Source organism: Caretta caretta, chromosome 8 (genome assembly GCF_965140235.1).
Source record: "Caretta caretta isolate rCarCar2 chromosome 8, rCarCar1.hap1, whole genome shotgun sequence".
Lineage (NCBI taxonomy): Eukaryota > Metazoa > Chordata > Testudines > Cheloniidae > Caretta > Caretta caretta.
The window spans coordinates 6,709,100-6,732,224 of record NC_134213.1 but is presented as its reverse complement, the minus strand read 5'-3'; the positions used below and the strand labels follow the sequence as shown (position 1 = coordinate 6,732,224).

The 23,125-nt window shown below is 43.1% G+C and overlaps 1 protein-coding gene and 1 long non-coding RNA gene across 3 annotated transcripts; one reads left to right on the top strand and one right to left on the bottom strand.

The window, feature by feature from the left end:
- The first annotated feature begins 30 nt into the window (after positions 1–30).
- Positions 31–19,069, top strand: LOC125640870 (uncharacterized). Its single transcript, XR_007357930.2, has 4 exons — positions 31–202; positions 1,397–1,520; positions 17,884–17,938; positions 18,638–19,069. It is a non-coding gene; the product is annotated as an uncharacterized LOC125640870 (long non-coding RNA).
- Positions 2,818–21,617, bottom strand: DCTN4 (dynactin subunit 4). Of its 2 annotated transcripts, XM_048859943.2 has the most exons (14): positions 21,430–21,617; positions 18,624–18,694; positions 17,878–18,056; positions 16,092–16,135; positions 14,198–14,305; positions 13,377–13,397; positions 12,309–12,382; positions 11,759–11,871; positions 10,439–10,548; positions 9,058–9,131; positions 7,855–7,909; positions 7,106–7,213; positions 6,533–6,630; positions 2,818–6,103 (listed from the first exon to the last, which is right to left on the bottom strand). In XM_048859943.2, exons 1-14 carry the CDS (start codon positions 21,562–21,564, stop codon positions 5,890–5,892), a joined length of 1,404 nt encoding a protein of 467 aa, XP_048715900.2. In that variant the 5' UTR covers positions 21,565–21,617; the 3' UTR covers positions 2,818–5,889. The 2 variants fall into 2 exon arrangements, with proteins under 2 accessions (XP_048715900.2, XP_048715902.2); XM_048859945.2 differs by lacking the exon at positions 13,377–13,397 and having other exon boundaries at positions 21,430–21,616.
- Positions 21,618–23,125: the final 1,508 nt, after the last annotated feature.

The following is a 23,125-nucleotide window of genomic DNA, read 5'->3' as shown; positions in this document are numbered from 1 at the left end:
CCTCGGGCAACTGGCGCGCTGCCGCCTGCCGGCGTCCCCTCTAGCCGCCGCTGAACCATAGAGAGCGGGAGGGTGGGGGCGTCTGGCCCTTTAATTCATCTCGGGGGAGGGGACCAGAGCTGCCAGTGGCGCCCCTGTCCGGGGGAGGGGGGTGAGAATCTCGCCCTGGGGGAATCGCCCCCCCCCCCCCCCGGGGGAGGAGGTGAGAGAATCCCGCCCTGGGGGAAACGCCCCCTCCCTCGGGGAGGGGGTGAGAGAATCCCGCCCTGGGGCTGGGTGGGGGAAACGGCCCCCCCGGGGAGGAGGTGAGAGAATCCCGCCCTGGGGCTGGGTGGGGGAAACGCCCCCCCCCTCCCGGAATGGGGTGAGAGAATCCCGCCCTGGGGCTGCGTGGGGGAAACGGCCCCCGCGGGGAGGGGGATGAGAACCTCGACCTGGGGGTGGGTGGGGGAAACGCCCCCCCCCCCCCCCCCCGGAGGAGGTGAGAGAATCCCGCCCTGGGGGAAACGCCCCCTCCCTCGGGGAGGGGGTGAGAGAATTCCGCCCTGGGGCTGGGTGGGGGAAACGGCCCCCCCGGGGAGGGGGTGAGAGAATCCCGCCCTGGGGCTGGGTGGGGGAAACGGCCCCCCCGGGGAGGGGGTGAGAGAATCCCGCCCTGGGGCTGGGTGGGGGAAACGGCCCCCCCGGGGAAGGGGTGAGAGAATCCCGCCCTGGGGCTGGGTGGGGGAAACGGCCCCCCCGGGGAGGGGGTGAGAGAATCCCGCCCTGGGGCTGGGTGGGGGAAACGCCCCCCGGGGAGGGAGAGGGGAGACTTCCCACTTTATTATGGAAGAAGACTCCTGGCGAAATCTAGGATGACGAGGACACTGCCACACGCCCTGGAGCACAGCATGAGCTCTGCCCTTCTCTGCTCTGAGACCTGTGGTGTCCACGAATGGACCTGGTCTGTTAGCAGAGCCATTAGCACCAGCCCTTCCTGCGCTGCATGATGGGGATGCAGCGTGGTTTGTGTGTATGATAGCATCAGATGAAGAGTTGTCAAATACCACTCTGGAACTGCCAGACACCATGCTAGCATTAGCACTGTGGGTGTAGGGCCTCTGTTTTCAAGGGTCCATTAATTTCATTGTGGGGGGATAGGTTTTTATATCCAGTAACAGTTGTGATCCATAAACAGACTGTAGAAGTTCTAGCCATTGTGAAAAACCTTTGCTCTTGGGCTGGACACACTGGTGCCAAGAACCACAATCTCTCATGTGCTCAAATGCAGGTTCAACAGTTGCCATATTGTTTACAGCACTTTTAGTTCTGCCGGGAGTCCAGTTGATATTATAAGCCACAGATAGTTTTTTGTGAATCTTAGAAAACACCACAAGGACTTTTTTCTGCTTTACAGCACTCCTGTCTATGGCATTCAAACCACAGTCAGATGCATCAAAACCTTTTGCAGAAGCAGATGAGTTAAAGGACTTTAAAGGAGTCATTGTGCTACCACATACTTACTGAAGGCTGTGATCAAGGTAGGATTGTAAATGGACTGTTTAAGCAAATTAAGAAATCTGAACATGTAAGTTTGAATAAAGTTTATCAGATGTACTGCTATCCATTAAGGTGTAATATACATTTATAAGGGAACCCAAGAAAAGCTTTTGACAAGGTACCTCATCAAAGGGTCTTAAGCATAATAAGCAGTCATAGGATAAGAGGGAAGATCCTCTCATAGATCTGTAACTGGTTAAAAGACAGGAAATAAAGGGTAGGAATAAATGGTCAGTTTTCAGAATGGAGAGAGGTAAATAGCAGAGCCCCTCCCACCCCCCCTCAGGGAGTTGTATGGGGACCAGTGCTGTTCAATACATTAATAAATAATCTGGAAAAGGGGGTAAACAGTGATGTGACAAAGGTTGCAGAAGATACAAAATTACTCAAGAGTTAAGTGCAAAGCAGACTGCAAAGCATTACAAAGGGATCTCTCAAAACTGAGCAACTGTACAACAAAATAGCAGACGACATTCAGTGTTGATAAATGCAAAATAATACACATTGGAAAACAATGCCAGCTACACATACAAAATAATGGGGTCTAAATTCACTGTTATCACTCAAGAAAGATCTTGGAGTCACTGTAGTTCTTTGAAACCTCCCACTGGGACTATTCAGCTTGGAAAAGAGAGGAGTGTGTGTGTGTGTAGGGGGGAATATGATACAGGTCTACAAAACCATGAATGATGTGGAGAAAGAGAGTAAGGAAGTGTTATTTATCCCTTCACATAGCACAAGAACCAGGGGCAATCCAATGAAATTAATAGGCAGCAGGTTTAAAACAAACATAAGTACTTATTCAAACAGCATACAATCAATCTGTGGAACTCATTGCCACGGGATGTTGTAAATGCCAAAAGTATAACTGAGTTCAAAAAAGAATTAGAGAAGTTCATGGAAGATAGCTAACAGCCACTGATTGACTTAAGATGGTCAAGGATGCAACCATATGCTCTGATGTCCCTAAGCTTTGGACTGCAAGATACTGGGACTGGACAACACGGGATGGATCACTTGATAATTGCCCTGTCCTGTTAATTCCTTCTGAAGCATCTGGCACCAGCCTCTGTCAGAAGACAGGCTAGTGGGCTAGGTGACCAGTGGCCTGACGCAGTATGGACATTCTTATGTTGTTACGTTCAAGAATGAAGTGGGATAACCTCAATTTTCCCCTCATAATTACAACCAAAATCAAAAAGTATTTCCAGCCAAAATCTTCAATAAACTGGAGCTAAAGTAGAAGCTGCATATCAGTTTAAAGAACATACCTTGGTATTGTTAGTTTTAATAAAATTTTATTGAGAGCTTGGAAATTTTAAATAAAGGCAAAACTTTGAAAGATTCAAACAGTTGAAATTATGGAAATGGAGAGTTAAGGAACCCTAAAACATCTTAAGTCTGTGCTCCTGTCCATCACAAACTTGTTTCTAAATGATCTTTTATATTCTTGTTTTGATAGAATGAAAGAACTAGAGGTACCTTGTGCTGGTATCCTCCTGCAGTCAGTTATACAGAGTGTACATGGCCAGCTCTCTCTCAAAGCTGAGAAAATTTTAAACCCAATACAGCTGGTCATCTGTGAAGTCCTATTTTGAGTCCATAGCTAAACTTAAGGGCTTAATTGCTAAAATACAGGATTTCAGATATTACCCACCTGTGTGAGAGATTTATACTTCTTGGATAGTGTAGAGATAAAGATAGAGAGTGGCAGAAGTGCAATTACATGTTTACAATGTCACTATTTTAAACTGGTTTGGGAATAGTTCATGTGAAAAAAATACTGAAGTCCATTACAAACAGCTGAGTGACAGCATAATCCAGTAGCAAGGATGGGATTTCCAATCAGGAGCTCTTGATTCCAGCTCTTCTGGTGACACTTTTACAGTCTTAGAGAAGTCCTCAACTCTGGCTGAAATTTAGCCCTAATGTAACTGATTAATGGAATGATCCCTACCTCATATGCACATTGAGCATTAATATTTTACTGCACTTTAAGTACTATTATTGCACAAGATAAAAAAAGCCAGCTTTGTCTGCTTTATTTATTTTAAGTTCACCACATAAATTAAGCTATAAAGCAACAATAATCTGTCATTAATGGAGTTAACATTGGTAAAGGCAGAGTGCTGCCATTGTTCTCGACTGGAACAAGTGAGATGTTTTGCACAAATATGCACAGAAAACAGCTAAAGTTACTCCTATATCCTATAAGCTTTGAAGGGAAAAGAAATTCTCTGGACTAGTTAAGTCATTCAAAGCCAATGTGCCCTTTACTTTTCAAGGTAGCAATTCAGAGCACCAGAGTACATCTGATTTTTGTAAAACAATAACTAGGTGCTAAAGAACCTTTCTTGTGTAGTTCAGTAGAGCGACAGCCCAGCTCTAAACTCAGCTACAAGTGGTGAATTAACCAGTTTGAAAATAGCCAGCCAGGCAGCCAGCCAAAAGCTAGTTTGGAAAAGATGGTTTTTGATAGATAGTGTTGATAGTTTGCCAGTTACTTTGGCTACTGAAGAAAACTCAAAGCTTAAGTGTTACTTGGTTACATAAGACAGTAGCAGACACTTATTAACACTATACATTTATGAATAAATACTGGCTACACTTAAACTCATGCTGTACATCTGTGTATCATCTACGCAAATTTGTAAACATTAAGCCCCTCTCTGCTGTGATATCCATTACACAAATGAGCAGATAAGGTGCAGCTCCTTCCCAAAGGCTGTCAAACAGGATACAGATCAATTTGACTCCCTCTGGACATAAAAAGGGTAGAACTTCCTGTATGCCATGATAACCCAATCCATTCATTATATTAATATTTGACTAAGATAAAACTATGCATTTTTCTCCTTTCCCAGATGCCACACATCTTACATTACAGAACAGCAGAGTCATATACACTACACAAGTTCCTTATTTAACTAAACAGAGCATATCTGGAAGGGCTTGAAGGCCACTTGGTTATCTTCAGGTTGCATGTCAAAGCCCCAAGATAAAGATTTTTGTAGTCTGCATTTACTGTTCATTCAGGGAGATGTTTCACAAAAGTCACCGCTTTTAACCAAGAGCAACTGAAAAAAAATCTTTGTAGGAAGAGAAATTCTGCACTGGTTGCACTATAATACGGTAGTTAGTGGTAGTGGTGGCATGTTACAATCAGAGTCATGGACATGCCGTTTGTAACTGGTTTTAGATCTGACTTATGGCCAAAATAAGCCTTATGGTAGCACGTAAGTTATGCTTATGTTATGGCATGGCATGGCATATACTCCTGAAGTGCGGAGGGTTAAGATAAGCCTTTAAGTTTTTTCTGCTCAAGGAGCCCACAACTCCCCCCCCCCCCCCCCAAGTCACTAGTAAACACACTGAGCACACTCCTGAACCCTTAAAGGCTGTGTGTGTATTGAAATAATCTGAGCTGTCATATTCTTTGGTTGATTTCACCATTCACTAAAAATAATTTATGGAATGCAAAAATTGCACTCAGTAGTGTCCTAGCCTCAATAAAAACTGAAGCAGCAGCATGTTCACTTCAGTGACCTATTATTGGTCCTCCCAAGTCCTACAGTACCATGCATAATAACCTACACTTTCCCACAAAAAAGGCTTAAAATGATATAAATTATAAGCCAAGCCCACAAGAGCTACAGGAGACCATATTTCAACACTAGAAGCAAATACATTCTTAAGATCCATTGCCTCCCAAACAAGCTGTACAGAGCAAAGCGTTCTTTTTCATAAAGGGGGAGTAAAAACCAGTTACACCTTTGAGTACATGGGCTAAAGAAAATTTTAAACTAATGAGATTCTAATAGGGGATGGAAAGCAAGTAAGAGGGTATCATGCTGCTGCAACAGATGGTTATTGTAACTGAAAAGACAGGGCCACAGCCCTGGCATGTTTGCTCATGAACACCAGGCTCCACCAGAGAAAGGATTTGTTTTGTTGAGTATTTAAATATTGGCTTCATGGGACTGATGTGGAGAAGAGGAAAGCCAGCGTAAGGGTTTGGGGTTTTTTGTTGGTAATGCTAATGTGACTTCAGCAAGGGATAAGGTCTAGAGAGGGCCTTCTTTGTGCTGTAAGTTAAACAAGCATGTGGTGGTGTGAGAAAGCCACAGATTCACATAGCGGGCATTACAGAACAAATCATCCAACAACAGAGTTACCTTCCCCTCCAGCTCCCCCGACTCGTGCAACCTCCTCCTCATTTCTTGGCTGGAATTTGTGGTGTGTGTACACATCACAAAGGAGGTTTCACAAACGATTTCAACAGGATGCATTCTGTCATGGCAAAAGAGTCTATCCCGTGGCCACCTTTATGGATCCAGCTGTTGGAAGCCATTATGGGAGCAGTGGGCCAAGGCTGAGCTCCACATGATGAGTGAGCCAGATGACCTCAGAACTCTGATCGCCTTCCTCACTGGGGCGGATTGGAGCGGCCAGATTTTTAAACTCATGCTTCATTTTAAAGCTCACGGTCACTTCGCCCTCTTCTTTCTGTGGAGTGACCTTGATGAAAACTCCCACCTTGTTGGCCTTTCTGAAGGCTACAATGCTGCAAAATAAGAAGCAGAGTATTAGATCAGCCAAGTCTCAAGCAGCTTCTCTCTTTATGGGACTGATACAATATCTCTGGACAGATCTTTGAGTTATTCTAATGCCAACTAGTAACTATACAATTTTTCAGGTATTACTAGTGGTTGTAAACTCTGCTTGAAAAGCCAGCATGATTCTCCAGAGAACAGACAGCTGGAACAGCTGCTTTCAATCTGCCATGTCAGCTTGCAATGCACAACCTATATAGAAGTGAATGTTTTCTGAACAATCCGTACCGTACACTGAAAAAAAAAAAAAGAACTTCTACATTGCTCAAGCTTGACAAAAGCCTATGTGCTGAGGAAGAGTAACAGAAGAGGAAGTTGCTGAATATAACCAAGTACCACATGCCAAGTTATCCCCCACACACGAAAGATGGAAAACTCACTCAGGGTCATCTTGAAAATCCTGAGGTTCTGCCAACTCATCATATTCTGCTGCAGCATCTTTGCCAGCTAGGATGAGCTCCTTGGGAGGAACAACCACCTGCAAAACCATATGGAGAAGGGCAGTGCTGAAACACATCCCAACATCTGCATATCTAGCATCAGAGTAGGCACTCCCTGGTGACGGCTAGTCAAGCCAGGGGGCACCATAGAGGGAGAAGAAGAGAGTCTTCTGGTTTTCCTCCACCATTTCTGTTTCCTCCTTATCAAATGATCTCTATCACACTTTCCCCTTAGATTAGAAAGTTACATGTTCTGAGTTATGGATGCTGATAATAAACCTGTTGAAGGTGATTTACAACTGTTCTCAAATTGTACAATGGTGATATTAATGCACCAGGTTTAAGGTTTAAACCTCCCACATAAGGAGCGTGACACATGGCTGAGACTGATGTACATGAATCCTCCTGTAGCTTATGAGAAGTTGGGTGCTGCTCAGCTCAGCCCACATGAAAGCACAGTGCACTGGAATAGGTCTCTGCATTTGGAGATTGTATAGCAAGAAGGTGCAATACCTTAGCAGTACTGTTGATGTCATCAGGGTCTCCCTCCTCACACTCAATCAGTGTGACATGGGTGAGGTTTTCCACTGGATTGGTCAGAGTCAGAAGAACTTGGCTCTCCTGGTGAGATACATAGGCAGGGTGCACAGTTTAGGAACCAATTACACTGAAAAAGCAGCTTTCACCCTTAGAGTTGACCTCAGGATGGCTAATGTTGCCTTCAAAACTATGTCACATTAACTCCCTGAAGATCTACAGAATACTCTGCTGATGTATACCATCCATCCGCCTTATGGGATGTAGGTATTCAGAAGAAGGATGCTATGCCATGTTACACTTATGAAGGGCACTTCCATCTCACGATTACACTTTTATAGAGTGAAAAAGTATGCTAGGAATTTACTCTGCCTCCCAACTCAATTAGCTCTCATTCCCGACATACTGGTACATCTGAGACATTCACCAGTATCATACTATACTTAAGTCCATTCATTCAAAGTGAAAATATTTCTTACCCACCTCATCCCAGACCAAGATAAGGCACACCACTGGTAGATCTTGCCATCCCTTAGTTATGGTACCTTCTCGGAACTGCAGTAGTTGCTGTTTAACTCCATTCCATTTAGATATATGTTACATGAAGCTAATGCCATCACAAACCTAGTCCCTCATCATGCCAGAGTACCTTTTTAAAATATTGTGGATCCACCATTCACACTCTCCTTTCCACCCAAAGAGGACAAGAAAAGAGAAGCACTGACCTTCATGTAGCGCAGGTTGGGAATGGACATGATCCTCACCTCTGGGATGTAGTTGCTACAAATGAAAGATATAACATGAGTCTGCTTTTGCCAGTACTCTGCCTGTCAAGAGTCCACCAACACAGTCAAAGATACACATCTGACTTGTTTAGAGTGTATGCTTTAGTTTGTTTAAAAAGATACATTTCAATCAAAAGGATCATACAGAACAGACAAATCCAGTGCTCTGTAAATAACTCTTAACTACAACCTTATTTTTTTTAAACAAGAGATAGTGCCTTTTTCAGATTGTTCATACTTAGTAAAAAGAAAAGGAGGACTTGTGGCACCTTAGAGACTAACCAATTTATTTGAGCATAAGCTTTCGTGAGCTACAGCTCAATGCATCCAATGAAGTGAGCTGTAGCTCACGAAAGCTTATGCTCAAATAAATTGGTTAGTCTCTAAGATGCCACAAGTACTCCTTTTCTTTTTGCGAATACAGACTAACATGGCTGTTACTCTGAAACCTTCAAACTTAGTGAATTTCATTTTACTTTTTGACTAAAGTGGGAAAGTGGAATTTCAAAGAACTAATGTAACATTGTTCTAGAAAGTTTTAAAGGGAATTATTAACAGACATTAAAATCACCTGCTTTAAAGAGATACTGTACAGCAGAGTGCCAAAAGAGCTCCTAGTAATACTGCATTGAGAATAACCTCATAATATGTATCCTCTGGGTAATTTTAAAAAACACAAGTATGCTGTAATTGTCCCTGAAAGCAATGGATTCTACTTGAAACCTGTTTATGCTAGGATAGTTTTGTGCTCATTTGCATGATGCCACCTAGAACGACATCTCAATGCTGAAGGATCAAAGATCATCATTTTTGCTTAAGTTTTAAATGAAAAGCCTACAGTTTTTCATAGCTGGTGCTTGTAGATCTACTTAATCCTTGGCAACACTCTGTCCACTACTGCATACCACATTCTGCTAGATATATTAAAAACAATTTCTTGGGTTACTTAAGGAAACATTGCATGAGCTCCTGTGTGTCCACAACTAGTTTCTGTTACCATGTTATTTTTTACATCCCCGTTATTCCTGAATTTTTGACATCAAGACCACTGCTAGGAGGAAAAAAAAAAAGTAAAGTAGGGTTTTAACTAGATATTAATACACAACAAGATACTGCTCCCCCCTCCATTCCCAGCATACTTACACAGCAACCAGTTGGATTTTGAATTTAATGGATGTTGGATTGAATTCTGGTTTACTCAGATTATGTTCACATTTCTAAAAGAGATGAAAAGATATTTTAAACATCACCAAAGCACACATTGTGTACAGCCACACAATAAACAATAGGAACTGCAAGTATCATAGTTTGGATGTTCTATTTACTAATTTTGTCAGCCTAGTACACACAAATCGTCCTGAATTTGGTCTCGGCATTTGGTCGAAATTCTGATAAATTGAAAATTTCCAGTTCCAGTACTATCTTGAAAACCTAAGAATTTTGAGTCTCTCCCCATTTTCAAAAAACAAATGGACAAGCAACTACATAATGCAGGACTACAATCATCACAAATCTGCACTAAACCAGAGAGTTACTACAACCCTTTCCTTCAGATGAAATTAAATTGTATTCTTATTTGTTGCTCATAATATGTAGCACTTAAATCTCATTTAACATCTTCAAAATACTTTAAAATATTAACTAATTAATCCTCAGCTCTTCTGGAAGTTAGATAAAGATTATCCCCCTTTGCTAGATGGAAAACAGACGTGTTGCCCCATAGCTCAGTGGTTTGAGCTTTGGCTTGCTAAACCCAGGGTTGTGAGTTCAATCCTTGGGGGGGCCATTTAGGGATATGGGGCAAAAATTGGGGATTGGTCTTGCTTTGAGCAGGGGGTTGTGGACTAGATGACCTCCTGAGGTCCCTTCCAACCCTAATATTCTATGATCATACAGTGAATCATCAGAACCAGGATATGAATTCAAGACTTCCTGGCTTCTATGCCTGTGTTCAGTCCTCTGATTTTCTGTTGGGACACTGAAATGTCAAAGGGAATCCGTATTCTGCATTGGGTCATATCACTGGTAACCGACTTTCCATGTTTACTGACTAGGTTTGGTTTCTGTTTTTTTAAACAAAAGGCCATTTTATAATACCAACTATATAAGGTACTCCCATCTCAGAGCTAGTTAAGGCATTTAAGTCCAGATTTTCAAAGGTATTTAAGTCCATAAAGATGCAAACAGGTGCCTAGTGGGATTTTCAGACATGCCTAAGCAAGTCGTCACTGGGAGTTAGGTGCCTATCTGCTTCTTTAGGCACCTAAACACTTTCAAAATCTGGCCCTTAGTCTCCAACCATGGGCCTCACCCTGCCCTACAGGTTTAGTGGGCTTATTATGCTTCACCAGGCCTATATTGAGCTGGTTGTTAGAAGTTTACTTATTTCATGACCCTGTAGCATTACTGTAGGCTGGAACTTTCAGAGACAAAATGCAGTTGCAAGTTAGTTTTCTAGGTGGGTCCCCACAGTTTAGGATTCCAAAGCTGAGGGAAAAGCTGCTCTATGTATCCAGTTACCTACCCGACAGCGCAGTGAGCGTTTGATCAGAAGGTGCTTATGGCGCGGGTAGAGCTGGGAAGCACATATTGGCTGGAAGTCAGGCTGCAGGAGACGTTGGTGCAGGGTAGTCACTGGGCACATATTTGAAAACAAAAATTCAAATTTAATTCTCAACTAGAGTAGCTTAAAATCATGCGGTGTGTTTGAGATTACGGTATACTCTTGCTACATTTAAGGAACTATATACATCACTGCTCCAGTAATTCAGTAATTGCCCTGATCAAAAAAATTAAGATTTCTAGTAGTGCATGGACACAAAGACAAGCCAGCTATACAAAGAAGGAGCAAGGCCCAGGCACTGTAGACATAGGTATGGTAACAATGACAGCCAGCCATAAAACTGGGGACCAGACTTTTAAAGAGACTTCATGACCATTCAAAATTTATTAGGCATGAATAGGAAATAGCACTTGATCGCAGCCTTGAAAAATTTTACTCCCCCATGGAAAAATACAATTTTCTTTGCTGTTTTCATTATCAAATCAGTTGAGCAGTGCACTGTACAAGACAGAAATAGTCTCTGATCCAGGGAGTTTGCCCAGTTCAGACTCATGCACCAGATTACCCAAAAGGTGTATTCCTAAAGCAGTGCAGATTTCTTACACATTTGCTTTTGTGGATTTGAAAGGAGAGGATGGACATTTGGCACAGAGCGTAAGTAGCACAATGGCGTACTCAAAATAGAAAATCTAGATGATTGTTTGAACTTCATATTTTATACTATTCGCTCCCACAGTTCCTCAGCCAATTTACAAAGACTTGCCAATGGAGGAAAAATCCAGCTAAATAATCAAAGAGAGTGTAAAACTATTTTAAACTTATGCCAAAGTAATGCACAATTGTTATTATAAAGCTTAGCGTACAAGTCCACTCCCTACCAGCACAGCTATTTCCCTCATTTCCTGTCATTACTAACAAGGACGGCTGCTCTTTTCCTCCTCCAAATGCTGCCAGTTTTCCAAAGCAAATAAAGTCATTAACAAAATGCAATCCCAAGAATGCAACAGGACAGTCCAGACTTTTCAGACTCTCACTTCAACTTTTCTTATTAGACAATGAAGTCTGACCTCAAGCAATTAATGCTGTAGTTTAAAAAGCCAAAGATTTCATAATTCTTTACTAAGTTGCATCACTGCACCATCTCAAGCAATACAATGAATAAAATCATGCAAACATTAAAAACCCCGGAGGATAATTTAATGAGGACAAAGAGTAGGCTCTTCTCGATGGTTAGCTGGTAAGCAGTAGCACAAGAATCAAAATGGAATGTTAAGCCATTACCCTCTGTTAGATTTATTGGTCTTGTGTAATAATCCTCAGGCAGAGGTTCCACTTCTTCTACAGCATCAGCGGGCTCAATCTTTATCTCCCTCAGGTCCTCTCCTTCTTTCAGGCTGAAGCAAAAAAAGTAAAGACAAATTAGGGAGTCATTAAACACGGTACACCTTTAATGACTGAAAATGTTATACCATAATAAAGTGTCAGATTACACTCAAAACAAAAAAAAAAAGACAGCGTTAAGGCTGAGATTCCCTCTTAACTCATATCACTGTAAGAAGTAACTGACTTTCATTAACTTCTATTAAGAGATCTCTGCAATATCTAGGAACAGCAGGGTAAATTACAGGATTAGTGACAGCATGGAGATTGAGAGTGAACTCACTCCCTCTGCCCTGGCATTTTACATGATCCCATCTCTCCACCTACTCTAGAGGTGATGCCCTTTTCCAATAATATCAAATAACTTACCCATCTCTCTCAATTTAGATCTTTATTTTCCTGCTTATCCCTTTCATCCCTCCCGACAATGTACCAAACCCTGAAAACTCACGAGAGTCCGGAAAGAGCACTGATGGACACCCCAGGCCTCTGACGCTGGAGTCTGGTTCCAAGGCCGTATTTGTCCTACAAGGAAGAAAACAGTACCACCAAATCCAGATCTGCCGTCTGTCAGGACACAGGCCTACAGCAAACTTGAGCCTGCAACAGCATGACAAGCATAGGGTGCCAAGCAAATGAAAGCAAACTGGAAGAGTTTCTTCTCTGCTCAATAATTTGCAACTTTTCTTTGCAAATCTTGTTGGTAAAAATATATAAAACCTTGTGGGCTGGGAGGTGCAGAAGTATACTGTCAAAGATTTGTCAAGCTTTAATTCTTTACTTTAACCACCAGGCTGAACAACTACAATGTGCTGAACTCAGTTGTACTCTTGAAGGCAACTCAGTTATAGTTAGCGCAGAATGCAGTAGCTCACCTGCCTTAAAGAAGTGGGTACGTGTGAGCATATTACAGACTGAACCACTCTGCACTGCCATCAGAAGTGGATGGAGAAAGTGGAATACAGATTAAAGTTCTAAATGGCATGGGACCTGGCTACCTAAGTCTACCCACCTCTAGGCATGACCATAATGGGCAAGGACAGCTGACATACTCACTGACTTACTAGATCTCAGCTGGAGATAGAATACTAAAGGTAGAGGACCTGCTGCTGTGAGACCTAAAGAACCTGACTTCTCAGACCTTCAAGGGACTGCTGCAAGGCTCATCCTATTAGGCAAAAATTTGCTTCACCTGGAGCTAAATGAGAGGTTTTCATCTGATGGGTTGGGCTGATTGGTAGGAAGATTATTATTGACACCCATACTGGGCATCCATGTTAGTCTATGCAGGGACCGTGTCTTAGTCAATGCGTCGGAAAGTGCTCTTTTTCAAACATGTTATGTGTCTGAGGGCCAAAAAAAAAGAAACCCTATGTTATTAAGTTACAAGATTTATAATGAAGCTCAGAACGATGTTAAAAATCAAACGGGGCTGGACTTCAGACACACTATTGGTACGTGAGTGGTTTCAAGTTGCACTACAAGAGCTTTAACACTAGCAGAAACTGAAGAGACTTACCACTACGTGTATTGTGTGTTGCTGTGAAGAGCCCCCAAAAAAGCAGCAGGTAGCAACGGAGACAAAAAATGCAGCCATAAGACAAGAGCAAATGCACAGAGCAGGCTGGTTATACAGTTAACCAAAAGGCTGCAAGCATACAGAGACTTATTCTGCTAAATGAAGTAAGCTTCTCTCTAGTAGTTACAATAAACGTACTATTTGAATCTGATAAATTGTTAAACCCAACTTCAGTTAAGACTTTTAGCAGATAACCAGTATGTGTCAATCCTGCATTAGGAGGACAGTTGGCAAGTATCTGATGAACGTCTGACCAGCTGTACAGAATCGTATAGAGAAGTATTAACTCTGGTATCCTGGCTAAATTCCAACCTTGGCACTTGTGATCTGTCTAACCTCCCCCTATATAGTTTCAATATATAAAGATTCTTCCTATCCTTTAAAAAACAGTGGAGTGTTACACAGGGGCAGAACTGCTGCAATGTCCTCACACAAGAAGTGGCTGCATTTCAGTGCTAGCTGAGCTGGTCCCTTCACACACCATCTGTGCCACAGATTTTGAGATCCTTCAGGGATTATTAGCTGCAGGGGGCTGGGAATTAGTGAAATTCTTGGAGGGAAGATTATTGATCCTACCACCTCCCCGAATAGGCCTGAATAACTAAGTATAAGTTCTTTACTTCAAATCCTTCTTGAGAGATCTCCTTCCTTTTTTCTGGCAGGCACTATTATCCACCTAATCTTCAAAACTGAGGCAGTAAAGAAGCCCTGCTCCTGTGCTCCACTGTTTCTACTCTAGGAGCATCACTGTCCCAGCTCACCGAAAAGGCCAGTGGCATGTAGTTTCGGCGTCGCACCAACTTCTTACGGTCCCGCTCAATCTTCTCTTTCTGAGCCAGCTGCTGGTAATACTCAACCAGTTTGTTAATCTGAAGGGAAAAAAAGGATCAATTATATACCGCCTGAAATACTATGCCAGACAGGCCAATGGCATTCATCCATCTGTAGAGTTTCCCTTCCCATAAAGTATTTCCTACCATTGCCAATACTGGTTTTATTTTGAAGGAAATACATTGAGGAAGCGTAGATGTCTCTCAGTCTTACCATACAATGGGCAACAGGAGCAGACGTTTCATTGCTCCTCAACACCCTCTATCATGGCTCATCTCAAGACCAATTCTATCATAAAAATAACACATTACCTAACTTTCACTTCCCAGCTACCACAGTAATTGAGATGTTTTTCAGGCTATTGGGTGGAACATATGACACTCTCCAAAGTCATGGAGAATACTGCATGGCCAGTTGAGAACAATTTAGTGTTGAAGTACAATTGGCAATCTCCTTGTCAGAGACCAATTGTGTTTCATAGAGGATGAGGATAGTAAGGATATATTATGTTGGGGACCAGGAGAGCTCCAGGCCTAGAAGAGGGGATGACCAGGAAACAGCTTCTGTTCACATAGACAAGAAGTGGTGGTTTGTTTGTTTGTTTTTTTACAGTTTGCATGCTAATTAAAATAAAAGTGTTCCTGCCAAGGTAGAGCCATCCTTCCAATGTAGTTTCAATTCTTTGGAACTTAGTTTCTATGTGTGGAACTTTCAGATGAAGTCCAAGAAAGCAAAGTCATGTCTGATCTATGCCATTAAATATTCATGTTTGCAGTGCCGTTGTAGCTGTTGGTCCCAGAACATTAGAGAAATAAGGTGGGTGAGGTAAAGTCTTTTATTGGGCCAACTTCTCTTGGTAAAAGACAAGCGTTTGAGCTTACGCAGAGCACTTCTTCAGGTCTGGGAAAGGTACAGCTAAATAAAAGATGGAACAGAGGGTTACTATGAGTAGTTAACACACATTGTAATAGACCATTCAAGGTGAAGTGGCCCCTTAACATCTCTGCAGTTGCAGGACTGAAAAGGGAAGTTAGAGGGTTACAGATTGTTGTAATAAGCCAAACATCCAGTGTCTTTATTAAGACCAGGATATTTAGCGTCTAGCAACGTTGTGAATTTAAGCTCCCAGGCTTATCTTCTGAAACCTGGTATGCAGGTTTCCTTTGAAGGTGAGGACTAAGAAGTCAGCTACGGATCACTTTGTGAAAAGTGTTCACCCACAGTTGATATGGTGTTTTGTCCTATTTTTCTGAGAGAGTTCACTCAAGAGCATAGTGATTGTCTCATTTCACCCACATAGTTGTTGCTGGGGCATTTAGTGCGTTAGAGGAGGTATACCATGTGCTGTGATAGGCATGCTTAGGACCCCTGCATCTTGAAAGGTGTGTTGTGGGAAGGTATTGATCATCATAGCAGTGGAGATATGTCTACAGGTTTTGCATCTATGTTATGTTAAATATTCATGGCACTTTTCTTAAGGGTATTGGTTTGGCCCTACCATTTCCCTCACCACACATGCTTTGTGCCAGTTGGTGGCATTTCAACAATGTTTGTATAAATGTAGTTTGTCCTGAAAGATCCCAAAGTTCGGTGCAAGAGGCACTATATAAAATATTACGCCTGTGGTAGGATCTGGCATTCTCCCAGGGGCTTTCCTTCTGCTGAATTCAGCCAAGACGCTGACCTCATGACTACAGGTAACCACAGTTTCTTTCTCAAGAATAACTGAGATGCAAAAATTCACTGATCCAAAAGTAAGACCAGAGCCTTTCTGTCCTAGGCCACCCTCCTAAGGTTTAAGCTTTACCTCTCCCCTTCACTCACCCTCTGTGTATGTGGATTCTCCGGCTCCTGCCAACCACCACTGGCTGAAACAAAATAAAAAAACAACAGTCCTCAGAAGGAGAAGATTCTCATGCTCAATACTCTGGGCAGCTAGAACAACTGTTCCTAAGACTCAACATTAGTGTTTTCCATGACAAGGCTGTAGATGAGAAGTTGTAGGCAAAGTTTCCAATTTCTTCATGATAAATCTTGCCTGTTTGTTGTAATAAGATGCTTGTTTAACACTAAAACCACACACTAGGGGCTGCCACCAACAGTAGCAGAGATCATGTGAAACGCCACGCTGAAGTCTTGGAAAGATCCATGAGGTTCCTCTATTTGGAAGGCTATTCACATGAAGCTTCATGGAGAAGTAGCTTATTTGATCAGTTTTTATATAGCATTTTAAACCAATAATATGCTTGTAAAGAATCAAATTATCTACAGCAAAGGGCCCAACTAGTGCTACTTATGTAGTTGACAGGAGATGCAATCATTTCAAAAGTCAAATTCTTTGGGAATCACAATGTCCTTCCAGATGAATTAATGTAAACTAGTTTCCACCTCTACTCAAAGTATCCCCGAAGATGTCTCAGTATGAACAAGAACTGTTGATTAAGTTTTTAAAACCATTCCATAAATGAGTCCCAGGTTTGGATGCCACCTGCCAGTTTACATAAAGTCACTGAAGAATCATAAGCTGATCTTACTCCCTTCACAGCATAATTAAAACTGCTATTAATCTAATCACACAGTATTAAAACAATTATTTACAGTATGTTAATTATGAAGTGAAACACAAGGAAATTAAATGATACAAAGTAAGTAAAACCCATGCACTAGGAAGAGTGTGGCAATGATTTAGTTACATGACAGCCAAACCCTACGGAATATAATATAAAATAGAGAGCTTAAATTCTTATTAGATGGCAAGACTACGAAATACCAAAAAAAAAAAGCAAGCTTCCATTGCAGGACAAACTAAAAATATTGGATACCAAAGTGATGGACAGGCTATGTTGAAATGCAACACTCAAGTGTATAGGCAATTAACAAATAAACACAGTGTCCCTGCCCTTCAGAGTTTGCAACGGAAGGTCCCAATCCTGCACTCATTCTGAACTATAGTCACGGGGTTCTGGGCAGACACAGAAATCTGCTTGTGTCAAGTCAGCTCCACAATTGTGGCTTAACAGTCTAATCTAACCAGTAAGACTGTGCAGCTTCTATAATTACTATATTCCCTGCTAGGCAAAGGATTTAATATATAAAATTGAAAAATGCCTTGAAGAGAAAACCTAAATTCAAATACTGAACCTAAAAAGGCTTCAAAATACTCATATTTTGTCATCTTAATAGAAGTGCCAATTTACAGAAGTGATGGAGTTATCATAAAGTACATCATGCATCTGTGTTATCAAACTGATCTACTTAAGAATCTGAAATAATGGTAGTTTGTTATATAGAGAACTGTTCTGATTAAGGGGGGAAAAAAAGAGTTCCTAATTCAGTTGGATCTTTTACTGGGCAAGTGGCACTATTGTAGAACAGGTTGAGAAGTACAACTAACTAACGAATCTTAATACTTCTCAATTCAGAGACTCCCTAAGTGGCAAGATCACTTTTTACCAAGAGGATGGAGTATCCAGCTCAGACTCTGTGGTTAAGTTTTACTGGGGTTACATACACAACAGACTTGGGAGCAATTTTTGTTATTTAATATCTCTGAACAAATGTTATCTTCCAACATTAGTCACTGTCCTGTCTTTAATACTGAGTTACTTACCAACAGACTTATCTGCCATGCCCACATCTCTGGAAGTCCAGCGGCAAAATCCACAGGCCAGGTAATATGCTTTCTTCATTGCAGTCTTGGCTGGGTCATCAGGAAGTGGAGCAGGAATGCTTGTCGCCCTAGTGGAAAGTGTGTGCATGCAGCATGGGCAGTCAAAACAGTTAGCACACCTGTCGAAGACAAGGGAAAGTCACGAGCTTGAAGCATCCTTGGCAGAACCTTAGTTTTACATAAGAGTCTTAAAGAACAGAAACTCAGAACTAAAATGTGCATTTTTGGTCTCACACAACAGCTTTAGAAAACATTGTGCTCATATAGATTCAATAGGGGAAGGAACAGGATTTCATAAAGTCAGCTAAAGGGTGGACAGAATGAGCTGGTAACACTGAAAAAACAGTACTAGGGATTTAACGTCATTTCAAAGCTTATCTACAACATATAAACGTGATGGCAGGTGACCAAAACATTTATTATAGTGCCAAAAATTATACATAGCACTTCACAGTGAGACACATTCCCTGTCCACAAGGGATCACAATGTAAGTGTGACAAAACTTAGGATAACAGTTCAGGAGAGGGAGACTGAGAAACTCAGACATTATGGTGATTGAGCCAAACAGTACATAAATGGGCCAGGGGATTATTAATGCTGGAGAAAAGATTGCTCAAAGTAAGGAGCTTTAAAAAGCAGAGATTTAAAGGAGGAGACATTGCAGTACAGAAGCAGCCAATTTTACCTATTCTTCTTCAGCTTAGCTTCAGCTGATGGCATATTTTCCAGGCAACTGGGACAATAGTGAGAGTCCACCTAGCGAACAACAGACAAAGAAGTCACTTCATCCCTCATGATGCGTGTATTTCCAGACAGGATAGCAGCAGCTGAAACACCTTGATGCATGATTTCAAAATGTTTTATGGAACGTAACAGCAATGTGAAGTCAGTGAAGATATAAGATAGATGTCTGATGTTTGAAATTTTTCAGTCTGGCTTGGCAAGGAGTTTCTCTTTAGTATCTTACCACAGAAGAGGATCTTGTCGAGAAGGATTAAATGCTACTACCTAGGAAACAGGCCAAGTTTAACTGGGCCCTAATATGTTAAAGATTACAAGAGCCTCAAGATAACAGCCATCAGTTTCTGAACTTGAATAATTAAGTCAATAAAGTACTCTGGCCTTTCATCATTTTCCATCTATATGACCACTCAATTTCCATATATGCTCACCATGTGTCTAACTTTATTTTGGCATTATAACTGCATTGGTCAGCAATTAATAGTCTGGAAAGTTTTATAGGTTTCAGAGTAACAGCCGTGTTAGTCTGTATTCGCAAAAAGAAAAGGAGTACTTGTGGCACCTTAGAGACTAACCAATTTATTTGAGCATGAGCTTTCGTGAGCTACAGCTCACTTCAAGTACACTTCAAGTGGACAGGGAATGTGTCTCACTGTGAAGTGCTATGTATAATTTTTGGCACTATAATAAATGTTTTGGTCAAGCTGTAGCTCACGAAAGCTCATGCTCAAATAAATTGGTTAGTCTCTAAGGTGCCACAAGTACTGAAGTGAGCTGTAGCTCACGAAAGCTCATGCTCAAATAAATTGGTTAGTCTCTAAGGTGCCACAAGTACTCCTTTTCTTTTTGCGAAAGTTTTATAGTTATCTTGTATCTTAAAGAACAAATCAATGGGAATATTATGTCTCCTTATACAGCCTTTTATTGACAGAGCTGAAATTAACAACTGGTAACTGATCTGTGAAACTGCTTCAGGTTTTGGGGCTGCAGATACAGATTTTTCCTGTCTTAATATGTGGTGACTAGCTCAGTCACTGCAGATAAACAGTATGAGAGATGCAGTCAGCTTACTAACCCTTTTACATTGTTAACAAATGCTGAAACATTTGAACAAACAGATGTTTTATTTACATTAGATTATTTCATCTTTACAAGTCTTTAGATACTTCAGAAGGCAACCAAACCAGTAGCCTGACTCCAGGAATTTTGGCAGAATATCATTTTAAGATTATTTTTCCAACTTTTGGTTAGGACATGTCAAAACATAACAATTTTTTGAAAAAAGTTGTAATTTGCACATAGAAAACAACATTTCCCTCACTTCTTAAGCCGTTTGTGTTTTAGGTTTCATAAAACACGATCAGAGCAGTTTTCTTATGACCTTGTTACTAAATCCACCTCTGAATATAATTGTCAAGAAGTTGCAGTGCTCAAATTATCAACCTTGGGATTGATACCTCACTAATTGAAATAACTTGTGCAAGCTTTTAAACACCTCTCTTGTGTTTTGTTTGATATAAACATGGTGATCAAGATAGATTTTCATGTGTCAGCAGTCTCTGGACAGAGGGTAACCTATTTATCCATAATCTCAGTTGATCACTATCTAGATTTTAAGTATGAAAAGGCCTTGATCTTGAATGAACCTTTTCATTGCTGAAAAACAAATTCCTGCCTGCAAAAATCTACTTTGATTTCAAATACAAGGGAAAATGGCTAGTCTAGATGAAAACAATTTTTTTTTTAAATCCACAAAACACTACCTCTGAACCCTGAATCTGGACTCAGACCAAGTCCCAGCGGCCATGCAAGCTTATTTGTGACAGACAATACACGCCACTGTCTGCCGAGAAAGGACACTACTCTATCGCGCTTTGCATTCAGTGCTTTGTCTGGGGAGCGTTTTATACCTGCCAACCCCCCACCACCCCTCTGAGAGCTTGGGGAATATCACACCTCCTCGCAGCTTTACAGCGAGGGAAAGCAGCCAAGCGCAGGCCTCGCCCATGACCATGCAGTGAGTCAGTGGCAGTCAGGACTCCCAGGCCAGCGCTCCCCCGGCTACACCGCAGTGGGTCCCTGTGCTGTGCCAACCTGCCAGCAGCCACCCTGGGGTTATCCCTGGGCTGCAGGGGCAATATCAGGCAACCAAGGGGAAGGCCAGACCCTGCTAGGGGAGGGGAGCAGGAGAACTTCTGGACAGCTCAGGCCATGGGGTGGGGGTGAGCACCCTGGCTAATAATGGGAGGTGGGGGAGACTCTGCCCAGGCCACTGGAGGGAGGGGGCTTGTTTGGGGCCGATCCCCTCAAAGATAGAGACGGGGGGGGAGGGGAGCCAACCCACACGAGGCCAGGTGGGCTTCTCCCCTCCCCCAGTGTAGCAGCTGCCTCGGACATGGGGGAGCCCCTGCCAAGCTGGGCCACCTCCCTCTAGTCCAGACAGGCCTGAGTAGCTGCCACCCCCCCCCCCCGCCCGTGCCTGCGCTAACCAATCAGAAAACGAAGCTAGCCGACAGACAGCGATACAAACCAATCAAGAAGCCAGCCTGGTGGGAACCAGCCCCCCTCATACAGTTGAGCCAATAGCAGAGGGCTCGAAGGCCACCTCAGTCTCGCCCCCTCGTAGCGAGCTAGCCAATGGGAAGAACTAGAAGGCTTGCGCGGCAGGCGACGTGACCAATAGGCGTCAAGGGGCCGCCCTCCTCGCTGGCCTCCGGTGCGGCAGGAGGCGGCCCGGCCGCCGGGCTTACCTCGTGGGAGACGCACTCCAGGGAGCGGAGTTCGCTGCAGTAGCGGCAGAAGTAGAGCTGGGAGAGCGGCGCGCGGATCTCCTTTTCGCCGCGCACCAGGTACGAGACCCGCTCCGACTGCAGCAGCGACGCCATCTTGGGAGCCGGGGCCCAGCCGCCGCCCCCTCGCCCCCGTCACGTGATCCCGGCGCGCGGCGCCCACGTGATCACCCAGCCACTTCCGGGTCGGGGAGAGGCACGTGGTGGGGATTCACAGCGGGTCGTGCCCATGTGGGCGGGGCAGGCGTGGTCCTTCTCCACGTGGCCCTATGGGGGCTCTCTGGCGCCCCACCAGGCGATGAGTCTACAGGGGCCATGGGGTGGCCCCGGGCACCCCCCAGCCAAGCCATAGTCCCCCCCCACTCCGAGCAGGGGCAGGGTCCGCCCTGTGCCAGGCCGCCGGGAGGGATTGTGGCCAGGCGGCAAAGCCGGCCCTGTACCCCAGCAGGTGCTGTGCCCGTCTTGGGGCAGCTCCCTTGGGTGTCAGGGGACTGGCGGCTGAGATGTCTGAGCCCGTTCCTGCCCGCTCTTCGTCTCCGCCGGATTCTGTTCCTGACCTGGACCCTCGTATTTGTGTTATCGTAGCGCCCAGCAGACCCCATTGTGCTAGGCGCTGTACAAACACAGAACAGAAAGAAAAGGAGCTCACAAAAGCTTATGCTCAAATAAATTGGTTAGTCTCTAAGGTGCCACAAGTACTCCTTTTCTTTTTGCGAATACAGACTAACACGGCTGTTACTTTGAAACAGAACAGAAAGATGATCCTGGCCTTAAAGAGCTTACGTTCTTATGAGTAAGTTGGTGGCCACAACAGACAGACAGGAAACATAAGGAGACAATAAGACAAAAGTGTCCAACCATGGAGCACAATGATAACTGCTTAAATCCAGGACTAGATACACAGCCCTTGGTGTGCACACACAAAAAAGCCCTGTTATGTAAAAGACACAGAAATCTTTGCCAAAATGGCCCCTTCCCGCTTTGTGAAGCTGAACTCAAATTTACGCCTACAGCCCATATGTGTGAAAGTCCCCAGGTCTAAACGTCACTGGGAAAAATCCGTGCATTTTTAGATAATACAATTAAATCTGTACAAGACAGAGCACTATTACCATCCCAAACCATCCCCAAAGTGTCCCCAAATAGTTTGAGAACTATGCTGCCTTGCCTTTTGAAGCCATTATAACTGCTTTGTTTCTTTGCTGTGTTTGGGTTTTGTCCCACAGAAATGGGTGTTTTGCCTCCTTGGAGAATCAAAACAAGACCTTTTCATGCTGTCTCAAGCCTCAGAGACAACTTATTTCGTGTGTTGCTCTCATAGCACTACGTATAGCAGTGGTAAGAAAAGGTACAAAAATCAGTTTGGACAGCAGGGGCCACCATAGCTCTGTATGTCTCCTGCTAAACTCAGTTTATGGTGCAGCATCTCCTCACAGACATGCTGATCTCTCTGTGACTTTGTTTTTTCTTTTCCCAGAAAGGATATGCTGTTCCCGCCATCCCTAGGTCTGACTTTGCAGGGAGCTCTCCTTCCCTCAGTCTCTCCTTCCTTGCACCTGACAACTCCCCTTAATCTCACCTTGCTGTTCCCTTACAAAATCACCTCAGTTTCTCCCTTCCCTCCCTCCCTCCTTACACAAACCCCACAGCCCCAGTT